This window comes from Limanda limanda, chromosome 18 (assembly GCF_963576545.1).
Source record: "Limanda limanda chromosome 18, fLimLim1.1, whole genome shotgun sequence".
Classification (NCBI taxonomy): Eukaryota; Metazoa; Chordata; class Actinopteri; order Pleuronectiformes; family Pleuronectidae; genus Limanda; species Limanda limanda.
The window spans coordinates 9,403,813-9,419,911 of record NC_083653.1 but is presented as its reverse complement, the minus strand read 5'-3'; the positions used below and the strand labels follow the sequence as shown (position 1 = coordinate 9,419,911).

General features: G+C 42.0%; 1 protein-coding gene across 1 annotated transcript; it reads right to left on the bottom strand.

The window, feature by feature from the left end:
• Nucleotides 1-83: 83 nt before the first annotated feature.
• Nucleotides 84-14,901, bottom strand: rab32a (RAB32a, member RAS oncogene family). The gene is made up of 3 exons (XM_061091647.1): nucleotides 14,621-14,901; nucleotides 5,644-5,921; nucleotides 84-1,499 (listed from the first exon to the last, which is right to left on the bottom strand). Exons 1-3 carry the CDS (start codon nucleotides 14,832-14,834, stop codon nucleotides 1,350-1,352), a joined length of 642 nt encoding a protein of 213 aa, XP_060947630.1. The 5' UTR covers nucleotides 14,835-14,901; the 3' UTR covers nucleotides 84-1,349.
• Between the last annotated feature and the right edge of the window lie 1,198 nt (nucleotides 14,902-16,099).

Below are 16,099 nucleotides of genomic sequence, written 5' to 3'. Positions count from 1 at the left end.
TTAGAAGCAGCAGGCATTAGTGCTTGTACATAATGCTTATAAGAAATGTGTTAATATTAGAATAATCCCGGCTAAACTGACTTGTTCCAAGATGTTTACATGGCAGTAAACTATTTAACTTTTATAATCTGAAATGTCTGCTTGAGCCATAAAATCCACACAGGGAAACAAAATGTTTATACTGTATTCGAGCCAAAAACTCAGCTTTAGGTATATGGTACAGGCATCATTTACTCATCCACAGTTTATATGATTTGTTTCTGCAATATAAATACATTAGATAAACACATTTAATCATCTAGATAAGTACATAGACAGGTTCATTACTACAACACAACACAAATCTGTTAAAATGTTTATTCTTCCTTGCTGTGTAGATTTTAACTATTTTCACATGTAAACTCTATTTCATCTCCATAATAAAAAAAAATCCTTCATATTTCATCTGGACACTTAACAGATTATCTTATATGTACAAGAAAATATCGTCCATTTGTTGGATTTTTTTTTTTTCAATCTCACAACCCAGCACATTTCAAAAACACACTAAATCACGTCTACATTTTTTTTTTTTACTGGCGGACAATCAGATAAACATTTCTCAGTGTTAGAGTTTTTTTCTGAAATACCGTATTTGTCCTTCAGTGTTTGAGTGAAGAATGAAAAGTGCGACCAACCCTGATTAAAATTGTGGGAAAACAAAAGTGTATGATAGCACATAATTTAAGAGGAAATGTGCCATAAAGACAACAATGACGAATGCTACAATAACACTAAGCTGTGGTGCTTCACACGCAAACATGAGTGTGCTGTAAGATGATGCTCGAGGTCCATGTTAACTGATGAAAGACTTTAGTTTGGGTAGTGAGAGATACGGAGAGGAAATGGACCAAAGTGGCTACAGGTTGCATTTTGTGTTTCTCAGTGTTGTGCATAGTTTGTCACTCCTTCACAGGTGTCGTACAATCCTTCATTGGCTGTAAGGGCAATGGCAGGAGTGGGGAAGGTCGTGGAGAGTTCATAGTTGGCGTTACATTACACAGGCAGGAGAATATGTGACGAGATAAACACAACAATCAGAAACCCTGTGGTTTGGAGACGTGGGAGAAAGAAGGCAAAGGCAACATCAAGATAAAACTGGGCTTCTGTTCTGGTTTATACCGGGAAAGATGTGGTGAGAAACTTGGACGTGCAGAGTCGCAGGGAGGAGAAGTTCCCGGAGCTGTGGGGACCAGAAAAATCCATATTCCTGCGAGAGGCTGCAGCCGAGTGCCCGAGAGCCGCAGGGTGGGCGCGGGCACCGCACCCCGCCGATGGGAGGCTGACGGATAATGCGAGTGGATCGAGTGTTAGCAGCAGCCCGACTTGCTCTCAGCAGCCACAGTCTCCTGGTCCAGTTTGATCCGGTCGCCGTTGCTCTCCTCGTACGGCAAACCTTTGTCGTTGGCCAAGATGTTCTCGACCAGGAAGTGCGCTGCCCCGTCCACGTTGATGTTGTCCTGCGAAAAGGTCACAACAGTGTGTCAGAGAGGTGATAAAATACTTAGTGACAGAGCAGACGTTAGTCCATACCCACCCCCAATTCTTGTTCTTGTTTGCCTGTCAACGCTTGTAGGAAACGACAGTGGCTTTATTAGGAGCCATCACAGGGTTTTATAGGTGCTGCAGTGCTTCTTTTCAGAATTGCCACTAAACCCCTTTATGTGAGGCAGCCTGTTAAAGCAGCAGCTGGGAGATGTGGGCCTTGTTCAGAACTGGTATTAACATTCGTCTGAAGTGATCTGATCACAAGTGTACAGCGCTAAGTATAAACATATTCATGACGAACTGAGATTGGATCACCTGAGACCACATTCACAGGTGGTGTGGACCACGTATAACCGTACGCTTTTTGCAGCGTGAATCTCACTGTGGAACACAGGCTACTGGAGGAGCATTGATCGCCGAATATTGATTTAATATTATTTTACTATTCCAAATAAGTAAAATCTTATTTCATTGTAGAGATGTGCGTGAGGCATTGATTCGCTCAAACCCTCTTTGCCCTGCCACACGCACACATGTACCACAGGTTTGCACAGCTACCGCTACTAGGACTTTGCATTGACTTCCATTTATTGTGGGCAGCCTAACCACAACCCTCAATGTCTGTGCCCCTGTATCACTCATTCAAAGGGCTGCTTTTTTAACCTAGGCTGAGCTAAACCACGACCAATTCATGCCTAACACAAAACTTGACCCAAACATAATTCACATGTTAACCCTTAACTTAACCAGGACCTCAGAAATCATGTTATGCCTCATTAGGACCGGAATTTGTTCCCCATGAGTTCGACAGGTCCTGACAATGTCACTGTTTAGTGGAAAAGGTCCTAAACAGGTATCAAAAACAAGCACACACACACAGACAGAAGACCTGTCTTGGAAAACAGCGATGATGTAATACTGTGTTTTTATTTGCATATAAAGCACCGACACGTGTGGAGATGCATTCTAATCCCAGGTGTGAAAGACGAACCGTCCACTTGAGATCAGATCACCCACGTTGCATGTAAATGTCTGAAGAGAACCAGAGATGTTTTCCAGAGAGCCAATTGGAGGACAGCAGAGGCGAGGTTAAAAAAAACAGAATCTGCTCTGGTCCTTCATACTGTTCCCAAAACCTTTCATCCCTTGGGTTGAGCAGGTAATGAATATGAATGGTCTTCTACACTAATAAAAGGCCAGGCCATCTTGGTTAAAGACGAACAGATGATAAGAGAATGTAAAAAGAAGGAAAAGGAACAAGAGAACCTCAAACCTTATTATTTAATAAAGGAATCAGACAAAATTACCAAAACATTTTCAAAAGCTCAATTCTTTTAGGGGGGGAGGAGGCCTTCTCTTTTACAGGATCAACCCTGAACACATCCTCTAATCACGCACTGCTTTCCCCACCCAGCTTTAACCCTGTCGGTCTGCGTATTGAACCGCTGACTTTCTGGTCACATGCTCTCTTCTCTAATCTACAGGCCCCCGCTGCCTCATATCTTGATTAACTGCTGTGGCATGAGAATAACAACCCCATGATTATCATGAGCACCGTCTGTGTCACGTTTCAACCTCCACGATTCATTCCGGAAAATATAATTGTGAACCAATCAGAACCAGAGCTTCCTCCTAAATAAGCCGTTGACTTCATTTTACAAACGTAAAATAGCCACCCTTCAACATCTGCGTGTCATCTCCCTAAGATTGTTTAGAATTCACATTCAGGACTTTGGAGTTTTGTCCCTTCAAACCTAGTGCACTGCTCCAAAACAGAATTACTATCACATGTTTTTGTGGGTTGACACATACCAACTAATATAATGTTGCAGTCACAGAAAGGAAACGAGCAGAAAGACTTTGCACACACACACACACACACACACACACACACACACACACACACACACACACACACACACACACACACACACACACACACACACACACACACACACACACACACACACACACACACACACACACACACACACACACACACACACACACACACACACACACACACACACTTCACATGACACAGCACGTGATACAGCTGCAGAGCCTAAGGTTATGAGCGAATAAAGTTTACTCTGGCTGGCTAAACTTCAACAATCTGCAACTTGGAAGCATCAAAGACAAGCATGTGCGTTTCAAAGTGTGTGTTTCCAAGCATCTGTAAACAATCCCTAGAAGGACAGATCCATGACAGGGGAACGAGCTCTAGAGTCTCACAGTCGGAGACACGAACATTTCAAACTGGGTAAAACTGCAGCATTTAAAAAAGGTAGCATTTATCAGCGTGAGGATGAGCTGGCACACGCAGGCATTTGTTTGTGCCAAACCTGCGTCCTCCCACAGTTACCTGCTGATCATTCTGACAGGAAGTAGAACGTTTTTAAGGTAATTCTTGAGCTTTCTTATTACTGTCACCACTACAGCCATTTCCAGACATGCTCCAAAAGCAGCATTTATGTTTACAGCAAGTTTCCAAGTTGACATCTTCTTCGACACCTCTTTTTTATCCTGAAATATTTGCATTCATCAATTTTGACATCCATCACATATAAGAAAACGTCATCAACACGTCCACTCACTTGCTGTAAATATTCCAGACATTTTCTGCCTGTAATCTCACAAGGGGTCAATCTGACATTTTACTAACGGGGCTAGCAGGTAAAGTTCCAAGAAATAGTCACGAATAACTGATGCCGACATTTGTGTTTTCACATACAGCCATTTCAGGAAAATGTCCAGAGTTCAGTACATGTCTGTTAACAGTATCAGAGGGAAATATTACACTTTTGTCACACCTCTATAGTTACCATATACTTTAAAGACATAGATTTTACATCCAAAACAAATGCTTATTTTATATAATATTATAATGCTATTTAACTTTGCTGTTAATGCTTAACCAATAATAATAATATACTCACATAATAATTCAACATTCACCGGGAACGTTCTGGACACGACTACACTATATATCTATACGTGATCAGTTATTCCGAAGCTTTAAGCTAATTTACGTATTTAAATGTACGAACTCCAACTGAACCTTTGACAAAACGAGCAACAGATCGAACAGCAAACCTCCGCGCAGTGTAAACACCCAAACCCTGTATCACCAATCATGTGACACCACGACTTAAGTTGAGGAGAAACACTGCGGCACATTATCTCTTGGAGCCCCGCCCCTTTCTACCCCTCGCAGCTCTGGTCTGCAACATCCATCAACGTCACGCGATACCGTATCACACCAGCTGTCCGACAGATCTTTCTAACTGGTCGGTAAGATAAACATACGTTGATGTTATGCATGTACGGCAGAGACAGCAGGACGATGACAAAAGAAACAAACATGCTTCACATAAATTTCCTGTCACAAACTCCCAGCTGTCATTCAGTCATTTCAGAGATTTAGGAAATATTGGCGCCCTCCATTTCGTTATTTTATCATCTTTACATCAAAACCTCTCCATTAAATCAGGGCCAGAGCGTAAAAAAAATACATTACAACATCTTTCCGTTTCAAAATTACCACATTTTCACTACACCATTCAGACAATGTCACATGTGAACCTCAGAGGATTTCCTGTTTGCCACGAGGAACAAAGAAGTCATTCATTAAAATGACTTCTCACAAAAAAACATATCCTCACAATTAAGAGTCTGGTGGCTCCTTACGTTTCTGTCTCCGCTATGAAGACCAAAGCTCTTATTATGTCTGATTTACCACAAACATAACTCGGGTAACGTTCTGCTGCTGATCGCTGGTTTAAAATGTACAATCCACCGAAAACATAAAAAAGGGAATTGGGTTAACACCATTTTCATGTTGATACATTGGTTGGTTCATTGTACTGCTTTCTCAAAAAAGGCTTTGTATCCTATTCTCTTCTCTTCCATTCATCATGAACTATACCATACACATCAGAATACCCACAGTCAAGAGTGCTGATCCACAGGGACTGTAACACCCAGTCTTGTGTTATTATTCTATTCTATACTATTTTGTTCTATTCCATATCAAGAGTAATGTATTTCAAATCCCATGGGTCTGTTTCATGCGTGGTATTGATTATCTCTTCGTCCCGTGTATTGATCTCTCACCTTGGCAGAGGTTTCAAACCAGCCCAGAAATCCAGTCTCTTTGCAGAAATTGTCCATTAGTGCCGTGTTGTTGGTGCTGTCCTTCTTCTGGTCACATTTGTTGGCGAGCAGCACCGAGGGGATGGGGTTGCCGTTAGCCAGCTTCACCTTGCTGTCCAGGTCGTGCTTCCACTTGGACACGGCTTCGAACGTGGAGCCCCGCGTCACGTCGAACACCACGAATGCTCCCACGGCCTCCTTGTAGTACACCCGCGTCATGTTCCCAAACCGTTCCTGACCTGGGGAGGTGGGAAGAGAGAGTCAGTGGAATCAAATAACCAAAGTGGAAACCAAATGTCTAACCCTCAGCTTTGTGGCAGTAGATTGAATTGAGACGCCCAACAATTCATTCTCATTTTTTTCCTCTATACAGAATGTGGCCCAAAATAATGATGAGGACAGATATGGTTCCTATTCAACCTACTTTCCCTTATTGGCCATGGGGCTATTCCGCTCAGAGAATGGCCGAAATAACCTGCCATGATAATAAGCCTATTCTCTGAAGCCGTTCTCTTAGACAATGTGAGGGGAAGTACCAGAGAGAGGGATGGGGTGTCACTGTCAATCTGAGGAGGCCTCTTCTTCAACACAATAAAACCACTTTCAGGTTTTATTCTCAAATTGATCTCCTGATTTAGTCGGATCATTTCAACTCCTCAAAAGGTTTATCAGCCAGTGAAGAGATTTTAATTGCCACAATTCTGCTAAACAGTGATGCTCTAACTCAACTCAACATCAACAACTACTTGCAGTTTATTTTGGAACGGTTTGTTGTATTTCTACTATGTTTTGTGTTTTTAAGCTGTTTCTAACCATGGAGAAGTTACATAACCATAACTAATTCAAATTTCCATGGACGTTTTGATACTTTTATTATCACATTTAAAATCAAAGAGGAAATCAGAGTTTTGAAGTGAGACAATAATTCCAGGAACATAACTCAAACGTGCCCTTAAGGGTGGGGAAGCAGTGGCTCAGCAGAGAAGTGATCAGCAGAACTAATGGTCTAAATGATCTCTGGTAACACTTAACACCGTTTTATGGGTTTACCACATGTCGCATGTTCGCTGTGATTATTTGGAAACCTCGAATAACCAGAAGAGGTTATTTCTTACTGATAAAAATTGGCCCTGTGCTGCTCACGCGTTCCCTGCATGCCTCGACAGTTAGGTGTGTCAACGCTGCCTGAGGCCAGAGGAATGGAGAACGGGGATGAGAAGCCTGTCGCTGGGATGATAATCTGTGACTCAGACAGTCTTCTGTCGTAAATGTAAAATGAAAACAGACAGTTGTGGATGATGTTCCAAGACAAAAACACATCTTTCTGTCAGAAGCTGACAAAATGACACATCTACTTTATGTATTTAAGGTAGAAAACCCCCAAAACATATTTATATTAAACGTTAGATGGAGGATTGTGGTCTGTTTTTGCTCTTTTTTGATGACAGAAGTGTTTTTTCTCCACGTAGAAGCAGCCTCACCGACGTGCACATCGTGTTGCATAAGCGTACGGTTCCTGTTTTTAGCTTCATGTGGTTAAAAAGGTTCATTCAATTACTGAGGTATGTTCAAGCGAGTTAAGTTTTCTGATGTAAACGCACCTGCAACAGCATCCACAAACATTTGGGACAGATTTACACTAGTTGTCAGCAAATGCCTTAATTTACTTTAGTCGCAGTCTTTGCAATTACAAATAAGGTTTCCAATATCTTGAGGTTGTAGCTTTTAGCGGATTTAGCTCATATCTTTGCTGCACCGCTCCAATTTAAGAGTCTAAAGATCAAGTGTAATCGTACATGTCTGTTACACAGTTAACAGACTCCACCAGAGTCGACTTGCAAAATACAACATAAACCAGGAAAAGCTTTTGAGGAACTGTGAGCACAGCCAGCATACTTTCACTACTGCAGGTACTTACCCAACCACGCAGGAGTGGCGTGTTGCAGTGCCGGTGTGAGCAGGAGAGCGAATACACTGTGGGGCCCACAGGCCTGTCGGTAATTGCTCATAATTGAGAGTCTAATTTTAGCTGAGATAACCCCAGGTAAATTCAGCAGAGACACGACACGATGGGATAAAAGGGCCGATAGACTGAAATAAGGCTCTTTCATTTCCAGCCCTTGTGGTGCTCATACATCCGGTGGAGTGGAGGAAAAAGCATAAATCAAATAAATGGCTCCATCATTTTAGGAGAAGATTCCCCTCTTAGTCTATTGAGAGGTTTACTAGAGGGACAACACTGAGATATACATGAATATGTTCAGATATAAGGCTTAAAAGAAGAGAGGCAGAGATCTCACATGTTTTATCTATCTTAAAATTCCACAAATCTCTGGGTCTGTCTGTCTGTATTAGGAGTGCATATCTCGAGAAACTGATTTTTTTCAGCTTCACACTCGGCCCAAGGAAGTGCAGTGTTGGATTTGGCTATTTAGACATCGCTATTAAAAAACGACCAGCGCTTTGTAGCTGCGGTGCCTGGGACTCATTAATGTAAGAGGCGTTGTCGATCATCCCTTACCTTAACTGTGCAGAACTGCAAGTTTGCTCTGATTTGCCCAAAAGAGCATTTATTGCATGTGAACTTTATGCAAATAAGCCTTTTCTTTAATTATTTAATTACTGTTTTTTAGTTGCAAAAAAGTTCTGGGAATAAATGCTACGGGTTCGAGTTCTACATGCACTGAAGAGGCCATGACAGCATGTAATTGCCTACATTGAACACACTGATTTTCTGACACGTCCAGTCGTTATAGCTGGGTCGATATGTGAGCTGAGCCAGACTGGGGGTGGTAACCTCGCTCGTCATGGGGGGAGCAGGGTTAACGAGTTATTTGGGGTATTGACCATCTGCTGAGGATTCACACAGAAGTCACTCATATTAAATGACAGCAAATCAAACTGTGGCTGAACTCTCGAGTGCCATAAGTCCTGGAAAATCATTCTGTTGTCTTTACTAAAACCAGTCCTGGTGAATTGTTTGCTTTGTTAATTAATGTCTTGGGAAAGAAAGTCGGATTATATAGGATTATTCTTCTTTCTGCTCCTTTTCAGTCGAGATTTTAGATTTTGTCTTTGCTTTTAAATTGTTTTGTTTGGTCGATTCATTAAAAAAAAAGGATGAATTTAATTTAAAAAATGTTGTCATGCTTCAGAAAAACAACACATACAGCACATGCCACTAATTTGTGATTTGATGATTGTTAAATAAAAGCTTATCACTCCCATTTTGATTATGGATTTATCTGTACATCTATTTTCTTGATTCACAGTATCCCAGAGTTTTTTGTTCAACCCTGATAAATTATATTTACACATATACCCTGTGTTTACATACAAACTTACATCTTACACAAACATGGCCGAAGACTGTAAGATTATACTGATAAATATGGAGGCAAATTTAGTTATTTAGCAAGAATTAGATGTTTTTAACAACAGTAGACAATATTTTCTAGGAAAGTTCACACTCAATTCTAAATTGTGGACTTCCTGTTAAGACCTTTTCAAAGTCTTGGCATGAAATATCTGCCAACCACATTTCACACATGAAGTTTAAATGTACCATGAGAGCTGCGTCATTGAAATTGAAAGGGGGGTGATAGCGAAGCATCTCGACACACAGGGGCCAAGCAACCTGATGAACTTCCAGCATCTAGGCCCTCTGAAGTGTCTGCCAAAAGTGGTGAGTTATAAAGCATAACCGGCAACCGAAAAAACTGCTTCCTGTTTAATGCGGAATGATGTGTCGTCATGGCAACATGGTTCTTACAAAAAATCAAACGCTTGGCTTTGAAGAACAGGACTATTCTGACCAGATTTGAGGGCCATCTTATGAATCTGCAAGAAGATAATGTCAAAATATGGCCTGTAGATGTTTTCAGGCTTGGACTCTTTTTAACATGACATGTCATAAAGCAGACGGTAAAACTCCTTTCAAATAAAATAGGGTTCTCACACCATACAGTTCTTAGGGCCTGGTGATATTCTGTTTCTGTCCAGCTCTCACTCGTGTCCTCTCCCTTTCAAAGTTCTGCCTTTAAGGACTCAGGAGAGGTCATGGGTCACGGACCTTTGTACAGAGCTCAGCTCATCAACATTATAATTCGCTAATAAAGTTGATAGTGATCAATCTAATGACTTTATACTCTTCTGCTGCATCTTGGTTCTTATTCTATTCCTAAAAAGATACTCTTCTTTTAAATGCTGGCACCATCACCCAGCAAAGAAAGAAATCTCTTTCTGCATATATAAATAAATAAATAATTCTAAAAGCATGTGGAAAAAAAATGTGTGTCATACACTGCTAACCCAATCAGCGTAAAATGCAGGAATGGAATGAGCTCTATGAACAATGGAGTATTTACCCAGTGAATACCACCGAGGAGCATGAGACTGCAGGAGGGAACAAAGACGTGTGCTCAACATGAGGCAACTGCCTATAACCAAAGAGAACAGAGTTGGAATCTGTGCGGAAAGAGAGGCAGTGAACTGCTGCGGAATATCAAAGACATTTCAGTCGAGTCCACCGCGCTGATGAAACCCGGTCCATGACCTCAAGTACAATTAGACTCTACGGTTACGAACATGAGAAACCTTCAGTTCTGGAACCAGCAGATGAAAAAGAAAATGGTTTAGCTGCAGCCACCGTATCATCTCTGTTGGCTGTGTGGGAGAAACAGAAAGAAAGCAAAGTCTCATTATTATCCATAGCCCTAGCAACCCCAGTTTCCTCTACGGCTGTACATATTGCTATCCTGTGGGTGGGTTACCATAGAAACTGTCCAAGCCAGACAAGCCAGTCTGTTGTCGGGAGGGAACTGGCGGAGAAACTTCCCCACTCGCCCTAACGGCAGCATTAGAAAAACAAAGACTAGCACAGGGTTGGGTCGTTAAGGTAGTCTCCAGCACGAGAGAGACTGAGGAGCACATGACCGGCACGTTCTGATTTCTCCGAGCAGCATGTGAGAAGTGACTTACAGCTTACGACGGCCTTTAGCACCGAACAGAGTCTGAATTGAGAGAAAATCCTCAACCTCTAAGTGGTATTACCCTCGTCCGGCCCCTCACTTACAACTGGAGGGTTTGTGGGGGCTGAGCAACGTAAAGCTTTGGCACAAGGTCGGAGGAATTAAGATCAGAATGATAATATTTGTAGAATATTAAGCAGAATTATTGCACACCACCCATTTTTAAACCATTCGACCGACCAGGATACACTATTAACTGTTTTGGTGATGAATACTAAAGCTTCTATTAAAATGATCCTGAGAAGTTATATGTGAGAACACAAATGTCCAAGTCTGCTGCTCTGGACAGCACCCCGAGTAAAATGTCCAGGGAATGTCCAGGGGAGCACGTGAGAGTAAATTAAGAATAGACACCTACGAGGATGTCTACATGGTAAGACCACAAGGATTCGAGAGCTATTAGTAGCTCCAACCTCACCAGAGTGATCAGGATATTATCCGGTTGTTGTGAATGTGTCTAACTCAGGAAATCTCCTGTTGTTTTAGTTAAAATGTGAACAGCAGTCACTGGACATTTTGCAGGGATCATATATGAATATGCACCCCTAGAGTCAAATTAACTCGTAATCATACTAAAAATAAAAACAATGATATTGATAAATGAAATATTTGAGTGACAGCTGATAGTCTGATTTGATAACTTGTTTCTTATTTGTCTTTTTCTCAAGTGATAGTGAAATTCTTTGGGTTTTAGGCCATTTTATAAAATGTTCACTATACTGCTCCGATTAAATAAGAACATTGATTGATGATAGAAATCATTACTTGGGACCCTATATCAATTTTGAATGGTTGGATTTTCGGACATCCAGATACTTACATACTATAAATAAAATACAAAAAAAAAAAAAAAATCCCTTTCAAGCCCCTCTCAGAATTACCCTGGACCTCTTGGTAGGTTCCCTAGTACCAGGTTGAAAGCTCTGGATTTTCCTGATCACAGATATTTTCGGATCCTGTTGGGAAACGGTGGTGTTCGAGAGAAAGAGGAGACGAGTTCAAGGTTTTTCTGTCTAGACTGAAGGTTACCACTGTGATGTGAGCCACTGCATACATCCCATAATGTGCAACCTCCTGCTCCCGCCGGAATGTTTGCTCCTATAAAAGGTGCTGCCTCTCTCTGCTCTGTGTCATGGTGGTAATCATCCTGTCCACTGGCTGAGACACATCCAGAGGAGAGTAGCAATTCTGGGAGAAAAGGGGGTGGGAGAGCCACAAGCGTCACACTGACTTCCATGGGGCCCCCATCTCGTACTGTCCTCTGATTACTATCATTCCTCCCAGGCTGTAATCATTATTAAGGTTGGTAAAAAGACAACGAAACTCTGAAGTTGCTCTCCGTGTTGCCAAGAAGATAATTTCCTCTCCTTTCCTGCACGATTAAGTGGCTTAATGGCTGCTCTTAATGACTTGGCAAATATACCTCCAGCTTTCACTCTTTCACACCCACACGTTTCATTACTGGTGTTATGCTCCCGAGTGTGTCCTCGGGCAAGGCCTGTGTGTAGGTGAGAAAAATGAGGTTTTTCCTATCTGTGTCATCTAACCTCAAACTGTCTGTGTGGCCGGAGCGAGCGCGTGTAAACGGCCACGTTCACCCAATATGTGCAAGCGTGTTCCCTTGTCTCTATGAATGATATCAGTCAATCTAAGTGCGGATGTGGGGTAGCATTGTATTTACCCGACCGGGTCCTCTGAGCGAGGGCTGTCTGGCTGTGACAGGCAGACGGCCCTCCCTGGTGCCCAGTCACAAATGCCCCTGCTCACTGAGTGACGGCCGGGGGAACATAGCCCTCACTGCCAATCAGTCTGTGACAGACATGCAAGTTGTTCTGGCGACACCCCCCCCCCACACACACACACACACAAAGCACACACACACACCCCACCTCCCATCCAACTGTCCGCCCCCTTTCTGTCACTGCTGTAAGCGAAGGAATAAATATAAAAACAGCAGTCTTCTAACCATCTGTCCTGATCTGTCTCAGCATATGAGGTTCGTTTGATTGAGGGAGAAGATGGACCCGCACATATCCGAGCTCCAAAGTAAGAATAGAACACGTCCAGAGGCCAAGACGATCATTTCCTCTGTCAATAGAATAAAAAAAATATTGGAAAAAAGACGGATTAGGATTTTTGGACTCGATTTTAAAACATTACCAGCATGCCCACTCTGCGTGTACAGATCCCGTCCTGACAATATTCCAATGCAAGTGAAATGGAAACAGACTTCAGCGAATCAAGCTCCAGTAAAAGCACAGTAGATCTAACTTGTAAGTTGGATTTCTGAAATCTAAACAAAAAAGGGTAAACATTTCCTCCAGCAGGGCTTATGTACAGTATATTCAGATGAAACCAAGAGACATTCAAGATAATTTAAAAATCGGACACGGATAGGTTGATCCAAAAAAACCTGTGCGTGTATCTAACCATTTGCACGTTTTCATTATATTAAAGTTCATCCTGTGGTTGAGGATCATATAGTCATTGTGAAGCACGTCTACATTATTAATAAATATATATATATATATATATTTTTTAAATTAATATATGCATAGGCCCCTGTATACAACCATTATCTTGTTATGTAAGAGCTTAAAAATTATGTCTCTTCAAATCTAAGATGGGACTTGACCCGGTGCTGGAAACTCAACACTGTATAGAATCTGAATCCTTGTATCCTTCACACATAAAAATGACATCTTCTCACAGAATGATTAACTAACCCTGCTGCACACGTTACTCACAGGCCTGTTACGTGTGGTCAAACCCGTGACTGACAAACTAACCACAGAGAGATTTTTACAGTAACATAAAATCCAAAGTTTCCACCTAAAGACCGACACATTCTTTATAGCTAATAAAAAAAAAGAACACATAGGCACAATTGTTGAGAAGCCCATGCCCCTGAAGCCATGTAACCTCATCTCAACAAACATACATTCAGCCTTATGATTACTTGTATGTGTGACCAAGCAATTTCACAAGACTTAATGTCAGATGGGGTTTTTTGAGGATATCAAAACATCAAAAGAAGGAGGCTACAGAGAAATCACATCCTCATTTCTGCTGAGTAAACTGTAGTGAGCCTGTCAGCTTGGTGGTGATTCCTGAAGTTTAGTCATTTCGCCCGTTGGTCTCTCTGCTTGCTCACTTCCCCTCTCAACAATGTAATCCACCAAACCAACCCCCCACACCCCCCTGTTAAACAGTGTGATATTTATTTTCATGCCTGGAGATGACAAACAGACAGTGAGAGTTGGAGCTATGTGTTGGGGAAGTTCTATTTACACTGCTCTGATTTCTCCGGGCTTTGCTTACTAAAGCTGCAGGAATGCACAGGTTGGTGAGCGAGTGCATGTGTGTGCCAAGTTCTGCAGCCACACAAGTTGAACCGGTGACTATCTACACACACACACACACACACACACAGACAGACACAGACACACACACACACACACACACATACAGGGACAGTAGAATGCAACCACAGTGAGAAGGACACACCAGGGGCCGGCATGAACACAGTTTAATCCCCCAACAGAATATTGTGGTGAGTCTCATTGAGAGGGTTGGGGGGTGGTGGTGGTGGGGGGGGTGAGCTCTTACAACGTGACCTACATTCCTCTGGCAATTATGAGCTGCCATGATCATAAAGTGGAAGAGACAACAGGCGGACATGATCAACCGGTCTCTTGGTGGAAACTCCACATCGATGCTTTCACTTGTCTACAACCACAAATCAGGAACGAATCCCTTCCAAACACAGAAGGGGTTTGGTGTGAAGGGACTTTTTGAGCTACGGCCATCTGCGCAGACGAAACCCCCGAACGAACCCACAACTTAACAAGAGCATGACATCACCACCACCTGATCTCCGTCCCCATGCGTCTCCTCCGCCTCCTTACCTGCGATGTCCCACAGCTGGAGCCGCACCAGGGTCTTGCTGTCCCAGTTGATGACCTTCAGGGCGAAGTCGACCCCGATCGTGGCCCGGTAGTGCTGCGAGAAGAGCTGGTGCACGTAGCGCTTGATGATGCTGGTCTTCCCGACGCCCAGCTCCCCGATCACCAGCACTTTGAAGAGGTACTCCTTGCACTCAGACACCGAGCCCCCGGCCATGCTGACACTGACTTTCAACTCACGGAACTCTCACAGACAACTTCTGCTTTTTTGCTCATAGGCTTCCTGCAGGCGGAGGACAGGAGGAGGCTGCAGCAGAAACTAAGGGGGTGGATGCAAAAGACTCTATGGTTCTCTTCCCCCAAACTTTTCTCGTTCTCCTCCTCCTCCTCCTCCTCCTCCTGCAGCCCAGCAACCACCTGATAAGTCACAGGACCCGGAAGGGGCAGGGAAGCTCGGTTTACTCTCTGTCTGCTGCAGATCACGCTGAGTTTTACGTGTTGATTTATGGTCACCCCCCCCCCCAATTCAAACTCTATGTGAGTCTTATGGCATCGTGGTTGTGTATGGAAGCTCATTTCTGCCATTTTGTTACACAATATCCTCCAAGTCATCATAGGAAACTTTGACAAACTAACTCTTAAATAGTGACTTATTTTCAAAATAATAAGTAAGTATTAAATAAAGACCTAGTATTTCAAAATAATAACTAAGTGTGTGTAAATAAAGACCTGGTATTTCAAAAATAATATCTGTATCTTAAAAAAAAATACAATATCTCAAAATTACTTACTAACTCAAAATAGTGACCGACTAACTGGAAAGATAACCCTATAACGGCTTTTATATCTAAAAATAAAGACTTACAATGACTTAGTATGCCAAAATGTAAACTAAGTATTTCAAAAATAATTACTCAATATATTTTTAATCTCACAATTTGGGCTTCCACAGTTATCAACTAGTAAAACTAAAACACTGAGATGTATTTATCTCATATAACATTTTATAAAGCAGAAAGAATGACACTCAGAGTGCACATACCTCCACCAAGGCCTCTTATAAAGCCACATTTAAAATTTCACCAGATCCATATTTTTATTTGGATCCACACCAAATTGCAAACATAAATATCAGTCCCCTCATCAATCCTTTGTGTGTTTTTACGTAATCCTGCTAACAAAGAACAACTAATGAATGCAGACACAAATGTAACTTTCTTGGTGAAGGTACCAATAATCCAATATGTGATCAAAGTTCTGTTTAACTTAATTTTCTTTTCTTCAGTTTCTGTGAAACCTTATTACAAATACCCCGCATAATCCCATCAATAATCTAACCAGGCTATCACAGGCAGGAATCAGTCTTCTTTATATAAATAGTTTTCCTTTTATTTTACAGCATTGTTTAGCTTGCCCAAAACATAAAAGGCCTATTTCATTCTAGAGTTGACAGTGTTAAGCAGGTGGCACCTTCGTATATTT

Coding starts and splice junctions, on each gene's coding strand:
- rab32a (XM_061091647.1), bottom strand. CDS start 14,834: ATGGCCGGGGGCTCGGTGTCTGAGTGCAAGGAGTACCTCTTCAAAGTG. Junction 5,922..14,620: donor CCAGCTGTGGGACATCGCAG/GTAAGGAGGCGG, acceptor CCACCTCCCCAG/GTCAGGAACGGTTTGGGAAC. Junction 1,500..5,643: donor GGTTTGAAACCTCTGCCAAG/GTGAGAGATCAA, acceptor ACCTTTTCGCAG/GACAACATCAACGTGGACGG.